The following is a 16,166-nucleotide window of genomic DNA, read 5'->3' as shown; positions in this document are numbered from 1 at the left end:
CTGCATTTCGGCGAATATCGTATATAGGCAGTGACTAGGTGGACGGCACGAAGCTTTGCCCACAGCTTCGCATAACATGTAAGCGCTTTCGGAGATCATTGCACCTTGTCCAAGTGGTGCGAGACCACCCGCCGTGGTTGCTCAGTGGCTATGGTGTTGGGCTGCTGAGCACGAGGTCGCGGGATCGAATCCCGGCCACGGCGGCCGCATTTCGATAGGGGCGAAATGCTAAAACACCCGTGTACTTAGATTTAGGTGCACGTTAAAGAACCCCAGGTGGTCCAAATTTCCGGAGTCCCCCACTACGGCGTGCCTCATAATCAGAACTGGTTTTGGCACGTAAAACCCCATAGAAAAAAAAAAAAAAAAAGTGGTGCGAGACGGTGCTTGCACTGGAATAAAGCTGGAAATAAATTTCGAGGCGTCCAAGCTTTCCACTTATGAAATAAATTTATTTATTTATTTATTTATTTATTTATTTATTTATTTATTTATTTATTTATTTATTTATTTATTTATTTATTTATTTATTTATTTATTTATTTATTTATTTATTTATTTATTTATTTAGAAAACACCTTACAGGCCCCGTCGGTCAAATGAGGGTCAGTGTTTGTTGCTGTTCGTTGTTTATTTGCTTATCACTCCGAAGCAGCGGCTTGTGTTTCCGACCCCGTAACGTTCTTCGATGCGGTCACTAGCTAATTAGTTTAATTCGTAAGCATTCTTTGGCGAGTTCCCCAGCAAATTCTTTCTGACAGTGTAATGCCTTGTAACTGCAAAGAATGCGTAATTTGCGACATTCAGATACTTAATCGTCATAATAGTGTAAATGTAGATCATTGGTAGCTTTATAGGCCATAAGAAACAATTGAAACCAAGAATATATATATATATATATATATATATATATATATATATATATATATATATATATATATATATATATATATATATATATATATAATTGATCAGAGAGAAAACCGTTCTCGTCAGGCGGCCTTGAAAGCTTACTTTCCCGCATTACACAAAGAATGCTGCTGTGGGGCTGCTGAGTATAAAATAATAATAATAATAATAATAATAATAATAATAATAATAATAATAATAATAATAATAATAATAATAATAATAATAATAATAATAATAATAATAATAAATTATTGGTGACGTTAAAAAAACTGGTGACGTCGACGTCGCCGCGTCAAGCTCGTAACAAAAGACGAAGAGAAAATAAAATTTTAAAAAGGGTAAAAACAGCTCTGGTGAAACCGGTTGTGTGGGCGTTCTGGCTTAGTTGATACGATCGCTTTGGAGGGGTCATGCTGCTTCCTGGCAACTCATCTCCACGCCATTCAGTACACAGATTTCATTTCTTTGGCACCGGAAAAGCGATGGGTAGATATGCATAAGCTATAGGAAAAGCAAGCAAGCAAAAGCGAAGTAACAGCCGAGCCAAAGAATGCTTACGCATAAGTAGCCAATTCTCAGAATTTCTGTAGCATTTTATTTTCTGCCTAATCGCTCGCGGGCGTGCTCAGTTGCGACACATTTTTTCTTACTGCGCACAAGGCCTTGAACGCGAATCTTGTCTACCTGGTAATCGCTGGTAGCATATGCGTACAGTCACTCGCCTACTGTTTTTGCCGTCAAGGTGTACGTTCAGCCACGAGCACTCATATGTGCTGTCGGTGCAGTCCGTCACGCATGCTTCGGCGCATTAGTTCCATCCCCTATTCTTGATACGCGGGTGATAGAGTGGGCGCACGTTTGAGTGTGAGTTGGGGTGCATGTGTGTACATAATGTGCGAGAAACTTAATATGCCAGGAAGCGGCGCTACTCTCTTCGTCATCGTGCAATGAGCCGTACTGACTCTTGCCGGCGTTTCGGGGTTCAAGTTCTCTCTTTGGAGGTTAGTTGGAGGTTAGCGATACCTTGTTGACGGACGAGTGACTTTTTTTTTTAATCCTTGAAGAAAGTCGTGCATCGTGAAGGGCTAGCAATACGGGCAGTGCTTGTGTACCAGAGCTCCGCGAACTTGGCCACATTGATTAATTCCACTCCGTTATATGCCAGCCGGTAATTTCCCAGCTATAACTTCTGCACACGTCTTCGCTTTACCGTTCCACATTTTGGAGCATGAAATGAGCACAGTGCGTTAGCGATCACCCAGTTGCATTTCCAACAGCTGATCGCAGTAGTAGCGTGCAGCGCAGAAGGCGGTATAATGATTCCGCATTCGTGCGCTTTCGGTGAGGCAAGATGCGACGGCGCCATCTCTTCGTCTAGAGCAAACCATTCCGTGAAAAGGGTCAATAGCCTTGTGTATACGTATAGCAGTTAGCGGTGCTATCGTTTCCTTTCTCACACCCCTGTATTTATTTTTTATTTATTTATTTTACCCTCAAACGCACACATCTTTACAAACGGGAGTGCGGTACATAAATAATAAACACCGCCTTTTCGACGGCTGCCGAAACTTTCGTTCTCAATTTCACAATGCAGCGCACACCGTTAGCACGGCGCTCTTCGATTTTACTTAACGCAGGCAAAGCAGGACCCGTATTTTGTAATGTTCAATTTAATTTTCCGCTCTAAAGGCAGATGACAACGATAACGGCAGCGCGGCGGCGTACGAGTCCTGTCCGAGCCTATGACGAAGAGCGAACAAAAATTAAGCCAGTTCCACGCTTGTGAAATCTGATCAAACAGCAGAACTCTGCAAGCGTAGGTGTATAGCGTAGTGGGTATGACGCTCACCCTCGGACCGTGATTCATCATCATCATCAGCCTATATTTATGTCCACTGCATGACGAAGGCCTCTCCCTGTGATCTCCAATTACCCCTGTCTTGCGCTAGCTGATTCCAACTTGCGCCTGCAAATTGCCTAACTTCATCACCCGACCTAGTTTTCTTCCGTCCTTGACTGCGCTTCCCTTCTCTTGGCACCTATTGACCCTAATGGTCCACCGGTTATCCACCCTACGCAACTAGAATATCGGCTATCCCCGTTTGCTCTCTGATCCACACCGCTCTCTTCCTGTCTCTTAACGTTAGACCTAACATTTTTTTCGCTCCATCGCTCTTAATTTGTGCGGTCCTTAACTTGTCCTCGAGCTTCTTTGTTAACCTCCAAGTTTCTGCCCCATATGTTAGCACCGGTAGAATGCAATGATTGTACACTTGTCCTTTCAACGACCGTGGTAAGCTCCCAGTCAGGCATCGAACTATACAGGGGACAAATTTTTGGTGATCCTGGCGTCGCCGGCGTGACGTAACCAACTTCGCCGACAGCTGCTTGGCACCTTGGAAACACCGGACTATATTCGCGCCTTAAGTAGTGTAATCTGCGATCTGCTTGCCCTTTTTTTTTTTTTTAGTATTATAGTACCTGCGCATGCGCCATGATACATATATACAATATATTAAAGGAAATTTATCGGCACATATACCTTGTGTTGTTTCTGAATGGTGGGGCCTCACAGATAACTAGGGGGTGTGCACTCCTGAAGTCAACAGCGTCACAGACGACGCTCGCACTGGAGAGTAGCTAGGTGTGCGCTTATTGCCGACCGTGTCTCTTCTCGCCGTTATAAGGCGCTGACATGGCGTGTGGTCGCCGCTCGCGCGGTATTATTAGAAATTCGGGTGCCTGTAAATCAATCTGTGATCACTCCAGCGTGCTACAGCGCTACCAAAGCTTCAACGTAGTGTGTCGCGACGTACTGTCTTTCGCTAATTTCTGTGCCGATTTAAAATTATAATACCTACCTAAACTACCAACTGCACGCTCTATTCTATCACGCTGTAGCATGGCCTTTTTTTTTTTCATTTCCACAGTAATCTGATGACACGTTCTGGGAAGTTGTCGATCCCTCAAGTTCGCGTTGATACAGTTCTGAGACATTACGGCTCTAACGTACAGCATTCTCACTCGCGGTGCAGCTGCCGGTTCGGTTGGCAGGGCCCCAAGTGCGACGAGTGCAAACCCCTGCCGGGATGCCTGCACGGACATTGCACCAAGCCGCTCGAGTGCATCTGCGACCCGGGCTGGACTGGCATCTTCTGTCACATCCGTGAGTACTGCCCGCGTGCCGTGCCTAACGGAGAGCATATCATGATCACAATGATGCCAATGGTGATGATTGTGTTTATTGGCATCCCCTTAAAATGGGGCGGTGACAAATAGTCATCTAGCCTGATTGAGCTAATCAGGTTTTACATCTATCGCAGTCTGGTCCTTTGCTATCTCTTCTTGATTGTTTGTTTCTTCATTAAAATATATATCTTTATATTGTGCAGTAACCTAAGCATGTAGATACTTCGGTTCTATCAAATCTCCTCCCTGCTTTTTTTTTTTTTATGTCTCTTACTTATCTCGACTACTGACCTGCGAAGACCAGTCGCCTAACAGCAGCGTTGGGAGCGACATCTTACTAAACTAACCATAAAGCGAATTAGAGGTGCATGGGCGAGTACCCACTTTTTCGAATACGAATAGTAATTATCGAATCGAACATCGGATAACCAAACCCAGACGCGTATATTTGCAGCAGGAATATTTATTTGGGAATAGTTAGTTACCATGCTTGCACTGACTAGTTTTCTGACTATATTAGTATATACTAGATTTTAAAAAACGCTAAATAAATGGCTCCCGAAAAAAAAGATACTAAGTTCTGGGAAAAGAAAATAAAAAGCTCCTGAAGGACTTGTGGACCGTAGACACATGCAATAGGACCCGTTGAAAGGGAACTATCGCTGGCTGTGGCGTAAAATATAAAACTGCTACATTAATAGACTGCCAAAGAGACTAAATGGCAGGCTACAAGCAAAAATTACGGGTTGTCATGTTGACTTTCGCCGCGAAAACGAAAACAAAACTTGCATTACCCATTTTCTTTCTGGATTGCTTCGAATAATTTTTTTCGTTGTCTTAATTCTGGTAACTTGCAATAGTTTGTTTAGCAGACAGAGAAGAGTAATAAGCCTTTAATAATCAGTTGTTGGCAAGTGTTTGGTTAGTTTTCAATATTCGAACATACTGAATACAGTCGAGCGACTCTTCAACTAACGCCTCTTCAACGAAATTACCTGTAAAACGAAGGCATAATTCGGTCCCGGTTCTATTGTGAGCTGTGCGGTGCGCGACCTTTACAACGAAGTGACCTGTATAACGAATTATTTCGGAGGCCACAAGCACTTAGTTATAAAAGTGTTCGGCTGTAGTTGATTTTCGAATAGGGATGGTTAGGGTGTAATATTGGATTCGCATTCGAAACTTGAAATTTTCTTCTACCCGTAGTAATAATTCAGAATAGTTTCGTAATTAATATGACACCACCACAGTGATTAATTTTGTCAGCAGATAAGCAGAGCACGGTAAGTCATTGCACTCGTGGCGTTAGCCGATGAACGAAGGAGGTAATGCCAGACCTCAAGACATGCGTGGAGCATATATAGCTGCGGTAGGATTCAAATAGGCGTAGCACGGGGAACACTTAAATAAATCGCGTACTTTTTAGGGGCAGGAAAATAATTATCGAAACAGTTGATGGTAAAAGCAAGGAACATCAAGTGATCCAAGGCGTTCCGCAAGGAAGTATACTCAGTTCGTAAACTCTTTAACTACGTAATGGCTAAGTTACCCCATATCTTGCATACTTCTTTGAACTCTTCTCTTTATGCAGACGACTTGTGCATATGGACATCTGGCTCCACTGCTCAAGTCATTCAGCAGGACCTACACGAGAGCTTAATTGTCATTAATGAGTTGTAAAAACCAGAGCCAATCAAATGAGCTGTTCTTTTACCTGAGAAGGTTTCGTTGACAACTATAGACCCTTCTCTGTGCTTGGAGCTTGTGTGGCAGCTTCTGGGCGTCATCCTTGACAGGTGGCGGTTGTCATGGGCTCAGCAGCTAAAATAACTACATTTTAAAAGAAATTTGCACCACTCTTTGGGACGTGTCTCGTCCCCAAACAATATTCGTCATCTACCGCACGGGCCTTTGCTTTCTTTAACGCTGCACGCCCGGTATACTTACTTACAGGTCACGAATGGCGTGCGCGTTATCATCGTGACATAGAATTCTTGACAAGAATTCTTCACGCACTTCAAGAAAGGAAACGCACGCAAGGCATCTGGCGAATATTGTTTGGTGACAATACACCCCAAAGGGTCACGTGTCTTATTTTTTCCTCCACTTTTGATGCAAGAGCAGTGCAGCTCTCGGCGCGGCGCGACCGTGCTCGGGTTCTGCCACTGGACTCCTGCTCGCTCGTTAGCAAGTATGAAGGCTGGGAAACATCAGATATTATAATTTGATGCTAAAGTTGGTGCCGAAACGCCGTACCATGCATGGCGTCCCCGCAATTATCAGTGACGTCATGACACGGAGCAAAACTTGCTGACGTCACGAGCAACAAAGGCTATACGTACGATGCCGTTGCTCAAAAAAAATTAACTCGCGCGTTTCTTCTGGTTGCATTCGCGCGTCGTGGTATAGCGAGAACAGAGCGAGGCAATATATTACACGATGTAATGCATGACCCACCCACATCATGGTCTAAGTGCCGAGACCCATGAGAGTTCCCTAGTAAAATCGCTAGAATGAGCTCTGGCGCTGCGATCGTCCAGCTCTCTCCCTGTCTGACCTTCGTGCTTTTTGCATCCGACGTTCTTGTGGATTTGTTTACTATGCTTGATCTGCCTCTATTGGTCCAAAACGCGAAGCAACCCCTTTATTTACTTTTCTCGACGCAGAAGGCAGTAAGACTAATCGCATGTGCGTAAACACTGCGAATTGTGGCGTTTATAACGCAACGTATTGTTGAAAATGATCAGTTCGCACAAAGTCACCAAGCCATTTGGGCGAATTTTAGGCACATCCGTATACTAAACGTCATCAGGGTGGCTATGCCATAATTCTCACGCTGGCTGAACCGCCATGCTTGAAGAGACACAAGCGCCGGTGTTCCCCCTAGTAATTTTTGTAGGAAACCAAAATGTCCGAAACCAAAACTGTTTTAGTATATTGTTTAGGGAGTTTCAACGTCTGCAAGTATTTTTTTTTTTCCCTAGGGTTTGGAGTGTATGAACCTTCACTTAACTGCCGGAGTCAGCTCATTTGCTCGCGCCTTGCCGCTAGATGCATACGCACGATTGTCATTATGCTGGTGCTGTCTTCAGTGAGAAGCGTGTGTCGACACTCGTCGAGGGCGAGTAGTGCTGGCGGCACGTATGCCGCGATTTGCTACCTTGCGGATGATTGATAAACGACACCGTCAAGCGCCCAGGGAGGTCACGTCCCGTCCCGCCATACGCGCTTGCTTTCTTCGTCGCTACGTTTCCACGCAGTGGTGTCACAGCGTCTGTGCCGTTCGCCTGTCGAGCTGGAGGACACCTGTTCGATTTCCACAAGCGCATAATGGCGCGACACGAAAACGCTCGCTTACTGATATGCAGTCGAGTCCCGTTAATTCGACGCTTGCATGACCACAACATTTGGTCACAAGATTGAATTAAGAAACGGTGGCAAAACGGAAGAATTCAAGTAGTGTTTATTGCTTGAAGTAGTCCGTCGTCGTCGGCAGACTATTTCAATACAGTATAGTGTATATTATATTACGTGCGTGCGTGACGGTGATGGCCTGCTCCGCACCACCGTCAGTTGCACTGCCTCGTCGAAGAGGCAGCACGTGTGTCGATTGAGCTCCTGGACAACACTTTGCAATCTGGTGAACGCGGTTTAAATCACGCATCCGGAACCTCAAAGACATGCGACGTAATGCTAACGCATTTCTGTCGCATTTTTCCGCTAAATCGAAATAAATGTTTCCGTGCTTATTTTGCCCGTTCACGTATGTTGTGTAGCCCAGCGACTCGCCTCGCCCCAACCATGTATGTGCGTGCCCCCTTTTCGTCCTCGCAGCGGTCTGCTCACCCAAGTGCCATCACGAGCACGGTTACTGCGCGCGGCCGAACGAGTGCCGATGCCGCGTCGGTTGGATGGGCGAGAACTGCAGCCAGTGCTGTCCGTACCCGGGTTGCCGCCACGGCTCGTGCAACAAGCCCTGGGAATGCACCTGCGAGCCAGGCTGGGGCGGAATGCTGTGCGACAAGCCTCTTCCGCCCGCTTGCGAGGCCACCGACCCGCCACCGTGCGCCGAGGGTACCACGTGTATCGACATGCCCGACGGAGGCTTCAAGTGCGCCTGTCCAGAGGGCGCGCAGGCGTCTAACTGCACTGCCGCCACCTCGGAACGAAGGCGCACGATGCTACGGTAGCGCCACCACAAGGCGGCGCTGTTGTGCAGCGTGTGTGCCGTATTATTTATTGTTTGGGGGGGAAGAGATTGTAAATATAGCGGCGTCGATGTCTAACCGCGGCTCATTTGCGCTACTGACCTGCCCGATCAGCCAATCTTAGACGCGAAAATTTGCGGTCCATCGATATTTCATAAGTCGTCTTACGACTGATGAAATGTTCATCCGAGTCCATCTGCGAAGTTGTCCTTCGGCTGTCCGACGAACTTATCAGTTATACAATCAATCTATCTACCTGTCATCAGCCAATCAACCGTTCAGTTGCGTTTGTGTCATTTATACTGCGCAAATCTCGGGCAATATACGTGACGGAAAAAAAACTGCGTTTTTGCCGCTTTATGTGCTCCAGCCACCCGTACAGCAGTCGCCCAACGTGATCAGTTAGTTCACTGTACCATCATTTGATAAACCAGTCTGCCATCTTACCCCATCAAACGTCGATTTCTCGACTATTTAATCATTTAGTGAGCGTACCGATAATTTAATTGGAAGATGAACGTGTGAACATCGCAAAGCCAGTAAAGATAACATATTCATTAGGTTGTTAATCGAACTACTGGTCACTGCTCGATCTATCGATCAGTTCTCACCCACATTATTTAAATTCATAAATAAGTTAACCCGGCACTCATTCTACTAAAACTACCATTTGATCAAAGGACCTAGATATTTATCTACATGTTACGTCTCTCAAAAGAACGGTCTAATCAGACAACAGTGCATACAGCGCTTTTTAATACAGAACATTGACTACTGACTCTTTTTAGGACACCTAAGTTCGGCCTTATTGGTTTTGGGGGAACCTTAAAAATATTTCGGTAATAAGGCTTTATAGTCGAAATGAATAATTTTGTACCACCCACTATAGCATAGTCTCATAGAAGTGATTTTTTTTTCTTTTTTTTTTTTGGGGGGGGGGGGGGGGGGGGGGGGGGCGGGGACGTTAAACTTCATATCGAATTACTTAATTAGTGAACATTGCTGCTCCGAATATTCATATTAGCGTCAAATAATTTCGTGTCTCCGGACAAATGAGGCCGTGTAGCTGGCCCTTCCATGCGGTAAACTGAGCTGTCATGCTCGCAGCTCAGTTTTAGTACTGCTATCTTTCGCGAGCGCGACACTGGTTATTGAACCATTTTCGTGACGTCATGCCGCTCTCGATCGCGCAACGTCTGACATATGGAGAAGTCAACGCCACGTTGTAAACAAAACAAAAAAAAATCATCTGAGTTTATGCTTATTACACTTTTTTCCTAGCCTCAAGAGATGAAAAATATATTCGCGCCTAATGAAACATTGCGTGACGTTAGCTTGGCCGTTACTGTCTGTCCGTTCCGCTCGAACCAGCGCATGCGCACAACGCTTATGCGAGCAGCGGAAGGCAGAACGCCCTCCACCACCGAGCCGAATGAGCTCCAAAGTTCGCCTCGATCGTTACATGAAAGTTATTTAGCAAGAAAGAAAGCAGCGTCAAATATCGCAGGAACCCTCGACGCGCCTTGCAAGTTGTGGCCTTGCTGTGCACTCTACGCAACAGCAGCATCGACATGGAAGCGCGGGTCGATGTCTCCGTCCGTGTTGTTTACCATGTCCGCGGTACTCAGCTGAGCGCCACAACTTTGAAAATAAACTACAATAATTTGTCTAACGAACATAAACTCGTGAGATTCGCACGGAAAGAAGCGAGCGACTCCAGTAATGCGCAAAATACGATTCACGTTAGGTTAAAGAGAGAATGGAAAAAGAAGTACGGGAAATGTGTTGGGCTGCTTTGGTGAACATGATCGCCACTACGACATACATCCGTGAGAGAACGCCTTCCTTTGCAGCAACCGCGCCTGTGTCATCTTGGCTACGGATGTGCAGTCGACACCAGAGGGACGCTGATTTCGCACGCACCGCACCTTCACTATACGGCATATCGGTGCATCCAGGCCAGCTCACGTGAAGTATGCGATTAAAGAAATGTAACAAAGAAAAGGAAACAACGCATAATCCATGATACAACTACGTCTCGCATACGCGATCGGTGCCAAACAAGCAAACATGCTGCGCTGGTTCTTGAACTGGGAACCAACGCTGTGGTGGTCTTGAAACGCAGTTTAAAATGAAGGAACGCAGCGACCGAAGTTCTTGTTGCGTTTTCTGTCTTGATATATTGAGTGTGCCTTCATTGATAATGGGTGGCGAGCGACTGTTCAGAAACACGACATAACTTCATTATTTTTTTTTTCATTGTTGTTTGGATTTCTCTAGCTGTAGAGTACAGTGTGATCCACAGCGCGCCGAGGCCGTCAAGCGCACGAAGAAAATTCTAAGCGATATACCTGTGACCTGCTTAACAAATAATAGATACATTGTGCACAGTTACTGCACCCAAAACACATGAAGATAACTTGCGCTGTCCAGTTTCGCTGCTCCTTACAGGCACGATGAATAAAACTATTACATTAAGCTCGGCTAGTCGATAACAATTCCTGAATATCGGAGCAGAGTTTTCCTATCATTGAAAACGAGGCGAGGTATGTGGCTAAGCCGCGATTAATTTCATGCAGAGTCCCCGTGCTGTCAAAGATTGTGGCTTATTTTCGCTGCCAAACAAAAAGAATTGCACTCGAAAGCAAACGAACTCATGGCGGAATCTCATTCTAGGCCCTCACGCAAAAAATAACCAAACGATAACGCGAAAATATAGCAAAATTGGTAACGTCACGGGTACTATTGGTGCTCTTTTGGTACAAAATTAAAGAAAAAAATTAAGAAAAGACGTTATAGGTATCGTTTTTTTTTTAACAGTAATTCTGGAACCTTTTCCTCTCAATTAGCCTAAGAAAATTTTGCAAAAAAAATGTTATTACTATTGGACTGATTTAACCTTTGTATTTAGCATTCGTTTAATTTGCAGACGATCTCCAGGATTTCCAGCACCACTTCTCTAGCGCTGGTTAGTCAACAGTGACGTCATTGTGCACGCGCTTTCTTTGGGAAATCGAAACCGAAAGCACTTTACTGAAAATGGATTCATAAATATGAACGTAATTTTGGAATTCTCGACTGTCCTTAGCAATTAGCAGTGACACTTAGGTTATACTCTAAGAATAAAACAATGAATTTTGAAATCTAACTCTTCTATCCCGATTTGCAAATAGATATCTGAATAAATTTTATCGCAACCTAACTGTTAGAAACGACATTCACTTGATTCACCCAAGCACAATGAGCTTGTCGACTAATCATGGCAGTAGCTGAAAGATCTAAATCGTTTTTTACGCGAAAAAAGCTGGAAAGAAAGCGTCCGCAATGTATTTGTTAGAGCAAGGATCCCAGTTGATCGCAAATGTACTGTGTTAACAAAAAAAAAAAATGTGGAGCTGGTTCTTTATGCGTTTCTCAATTCACAACATGACTGGCATTCATACACTATACGGCAAACAAAAGAAAAACGTGTTCTCGGCATGTTTCTCAGTTACTCTCTTCGTGTCAAGCATGGCGAGCGTCCCCTTCGAAATGAAACTTGCATCTCTGCGTTCTCTGTATTTATTATTTATTACGATATTAAAGAAGCAGTTGCGAACTTCTCTCCGTGTGTTTCTTTGTTCATTCTCCCGCAGTACAGGGAGGAATGCATGGCTCTTCTGACACTAAGCCACTGCCCAGTTCGCTCTCAAATTACGCACATCTCGCGGTGAGTAAATTTTAATATTGTTACGAAAATTCAGCGCAAACACTACGGGACAAAGAAGAAAATGCAGGACACGAGCGCCCTCGTGTCATGCATTTTATTCTTTGCCCCCTGTGTTTGCGCTGAATTTTCGTAACCATGAATCCAACCTTCCAACTATAGCCCAATTAGCAGTCTTGATTTAATATTGGGCGCATAATACTTGTCTGATTTGACCCCAATAATGAAGAAGTACGCGTTGCATATGGCGATGCCAAGCAGAAAGTACACATAATTTGCCGGAACTAGCAGCACCATAGCCATGGGCACCGCGATACGTGGTCACGTGACAGCGCCCGCCATTGAGTGCCTTCGTATCAGCGTTTGCTCGCTCGTTGGCCGCAGCGGCCGCTAGACAGGGCACGGACCATAATGGTGAATGGGTATAGACGCAAGACTTTGGCCAAAGGTGCATTTATACGTTCTGTCTGCATTGCAGCATTATCTCTGCAAGCGTATACTGACTGCAGGCGACGAGTGTAGCACTCTGATGTTTGCTTACCCTTTATATACAAGTTCTCACAGCGGTAGATTTGTAACGCTGATGTGATCGTGTGCCTGCTGTCGTCGTTAGTTGTATGTGAAACAATTCCGTCCAGTATTAGTCGAGTGTGCGCGCAGGAAATGTCTATCAGCAACCTGCTCCGACCACCGGAGTTGCTTCCAACCATGTCATTCTTGTCGCCAGCACTGATCAGATAATATAGGAATGGTTTTCTGATAACTTGACGCGCAATTTATTCGCGTACCTGTGGACTAAAATGTTGCAAGTAGCCGAGTCGCCTGTCGTTTTATTTCCGGCCGGCGCCGAAAAAAAAAGCTCTCGCTACCCGCCTAATACTCCACGCTTGACTATGCTGGTATATGAAAGAGCACGCTGCTGAGTATGTCAGTCGCGTTTGCCTGAGCAGAACGTAGCGCTGATTCTCCAAGTTCAACATGCCGTGATATTTTGTGCTAGTGGTGGCGATAACGCTGTGTAGTTGCAGCAGGCGGTTTTAACTTGAAATGCGCGAGCGCTTTGTAACGCGGACAGGACACAAGAACACGAGAAAGCACAAATGACTGCAAACACGTAAATGCAGGCGACCGTCACTTGTGGCTATCCATCGATCGCGGTAGAGCTGCTTGAAGCAGTGCGAAGCAACAAGCACAGGAACAAGAAAGCAACCGACACGAAGTGCTCGCCTTGCGCGAAGGTGTGCACGATGAACGGTCGTAAATACGAGCATTCTTTGTGCGCAGCTGAGGCGGGCGAAGCTCGCACACAGTGTTATCCAATAGATTCAAGTCTCTGTCGCAGTTCATGACAGAGCACGTCTTCCCTGTGCTCTTTCACATTTTAACGCGATAGCGTCAAAGGCCTCGTATGACGCAGAAAATCCGGTGTCGACGTCGGCGTCTCCGGCAAAGAAAATCGCCAAGATGGACCTTGGAATCACCTCGAACCACGCATCTCGATCCAGGCAGGCCCTCCGCGTGGCGCAGAGGCGTTACTGAACTAATTGAATTTCTCAAAGTAAAATGAGTCAGAAAATTCGTAAAGTACGACTTACACACAACCTACAGACATGATAGCGTCGGATTGTAATTTGAATATACGAGAAAACATAATTCTGTTAAGCGGAAACTCAAACACAAACCCCTTTTAACGCGATAGCGTTTTCCAACTGCCGTTTGAGGTCTGTCTTAGTAGGAGCGGCGCGGCCCGCTCGGTTCCTTGCATCACCATCAAAAAAATTGGTGTATTTTAGCTTTGGTTAACCCTGGTTGATAGCGAAAGCTTCACTGCCCTGGCTAGGCCCATTGTCGAGCTGTGGCCGAGGTGTGGTTTCGCAATGATATAGAGACATGTTTGCAATGAATACAGTGTTTATTAATCTTTTTTTTTATGCCTATGAAGACATTGCGGTGATCAGTAAAGTAGTCAGATTTGGTTGCAACTCGCAGCCGGGCCCAACTCTACTCAGGCAAAGGCCTAAATATAGTCCGACACAGCGTGAACGCATGCACACGTTATGTCACGTTGGCGAGAACAACAGCGGCTATAGTTCGACCGATGGTTCGACGTACTGGCGCCGCGAACGTAACCAGACGCGCGGCCAATGCGCTCCCACGCGCCCGGCGTCTGATGACGCTCGCCCGCGTGCCGATAACGTCGGACTATAAACGCGCCTCAATACTCTCTTGTGGTTTGACCTCTAGCTCTCAAGGTGAAAACTGTTGAGTCGCCGACGACTGCCCGAGGTAGCGTAATGAAGCTTTCGCTTCATAAGTAACAATGCATTCGAATGAGAATGTCAAGTAATTTAATGAATGTCACTTGAGCACGGAGGTTCTCGCCTTCACTCTCTTTCCGTATGCTAAAGTGACTGTCAATTTTTTTTTGCACTTTTAATATTTAGTTTGAGAATATTTAACATAAAAGGCATGCGCTGCCGGTGTTTTGTTTCATGATATTTGTTTGTGGGCTGTCATACTCAAACATCCAAGGAATAAGTTTGTAAATAATGCAAGACAAAGTGTGAGCAACGATAACGTCGGACTATAAACGCGCCTTAATGCTCTCTTGTGGTTTGACCGATGGCTCTCAAGGTGAAAAGTGTTGAGTCGCCGACGGCTGCCCGAGGTAGCGTAATGACAATATGAACCTGGAAGCTCGCCTTCGTGCGTTCGCCGCCAGCGTTTACAGGAAAACATTACGGTTACATAAATTGCAGTTGCCGGGAAGCGTCAGGGATCATTGAATGCTATCGCGTTCCACTCTTAAGGGCGAAGCTTAAGCCACACCAATTATATCACTAAAAGTTACTCGTACCTAGTCTTACATTCTTGACACAGTTATTCCTCGGAATTTGGAGAATGACAGCCCACAGACAAATGCCATGAAACAAAACACCGATAACGCATGTCTTTTAGGTGAAATCCTCTCAGACTGAAACATTAAAATTGTGAAACAATAACAGAAACCCAAAATTGATATAATTTTTGGCGCACCTGTGCGCTACCTCCGGGATCGGCCCGCGCAAGAAGCCGCGTTTCTATCAGAAAGATCGCCTTCGTGCATAGCGTTCACCGCCAGCGTTTCTCGGTAAGCATTACGGTTACATAAGCTGCAGTTGGTATTATAGATATTGGTATTATAAATAAATGTGCGTGCAGGAGAGGTTGGCATCATGGGAGATAGGTGCCCGCTACCCCTTCCCAAAACAGCACATGGCAAAGATAGGCCGGCTCAAACAAATAACACACAAGCGAACGACGTAGTGTTTATTGCACATTGATATATAATGTCTATTGGTGTTTTGTGGCTAAAGCGCCCTTAGGCGTTGATGCACCCACGCTGACGCCTGGTGGCACGTCTCCTCCATCACGACTACCAACGTCGATGACCATGAGCAACCGTCGTGCATATGGAAGCTGCACTACGCTGCACACGCTAGCACAACGCGAAAGACGAAGCACGTAACTGACACACTAATACAACGCGCAAGACAAAGCACGTAACTGAATCGTCACCGAGTCAAATCAGCGCGTACAGCGCGTCGTAATTGCAGCCTCCGCGATCAACTTCAGAAACATTTTCAGAGCTAATTGCGGAGGCCACGCTCCGCTGTGCTGAGTACGGTGAACGCCACCTAGGTGGCGTTGGTAGTGCTTCTTGATGCCAGCGTCCCTTCGAATGCTGGCATCGAGGCGTCGTAGTACTGAGACCACCGAAGCGTTCACTGTCGGTGCGCGTTAAGGCCGGAATACATGGAGCGAATAACCGGCGTCCGAGCGAAGAACTTCGTCGGGCGGCGAACGTCCGACGGCCGGCGTCAAGAAATTTGCCGTCCGCAGCCGATCTGCCTGTCCAAACATTTTCGTCGGGCGAACGCCGCCGCCGGAAGCGTCTAGCGCGCAGCGGTGGACGACAGCCAATCAGGAGGCACTAGTTCCGGTCGCAATGCATGCTGGTGTTTCGCGCGCGCGCGCCTTTTCGCGTCGTCTGCAATCGCGTTGGTGTTGCCGTGTCTGCATGTCTCTGCACCGATTGAGTAGTTCCTAGTATGATCTCTCAGGAATCGCGTTGTATTTGTACATCCCATATCCGCTGATCTGCGAGGAAA

General features: G+C 45.9%; 1 protein-coding gene across 1 annotated transcript in view; it reads left to right on the top strand.

Annotated features, from left to right (window-relative positions):
• Positions 1–9,201, top strand: part of LOC119458427 (delta-like protein 1) — a 54,846-nt gene extending 45,645 nt beyond the window's left edge. The window contains exons 6-7 of the mRNA XM_037720263.2: positions 3,948–4,078; positions 7,936–9,201. Coding sequence (XP_037576191.1) covers positions 3,948–4,078; positions 7,936–8,291 — 487 coding nt within the window. The 3' untranslated portion in view covers positions 8,292–9,201. The remainder of the gene's footprint in view (positions 1–3,947; positions 4,079–7,935) is intronic.
• Positions 9,202–16,166: the final 6,965 nt, after the last annotated feature.

Source organism: Dermacentor silvarum, chromosome 7 (assembly GCF_013339745.2).
Source record: "Dermacentor silvarum isolate Dsil-2018 chromosome 7, BIME_Dsil_1.4, whole genome shotgun sequence".
Classification (NCBI taxonomy): domain Eukaryota; kingdom Metazoa; phylum Arthropoda; class Arachnida; order Ixodida; family Ixodidae; genus Dermacentor; species Dermacentor silvarum.
This window is presented reverse-complemented; position numbering and strand designations above follow the sequence as displayed.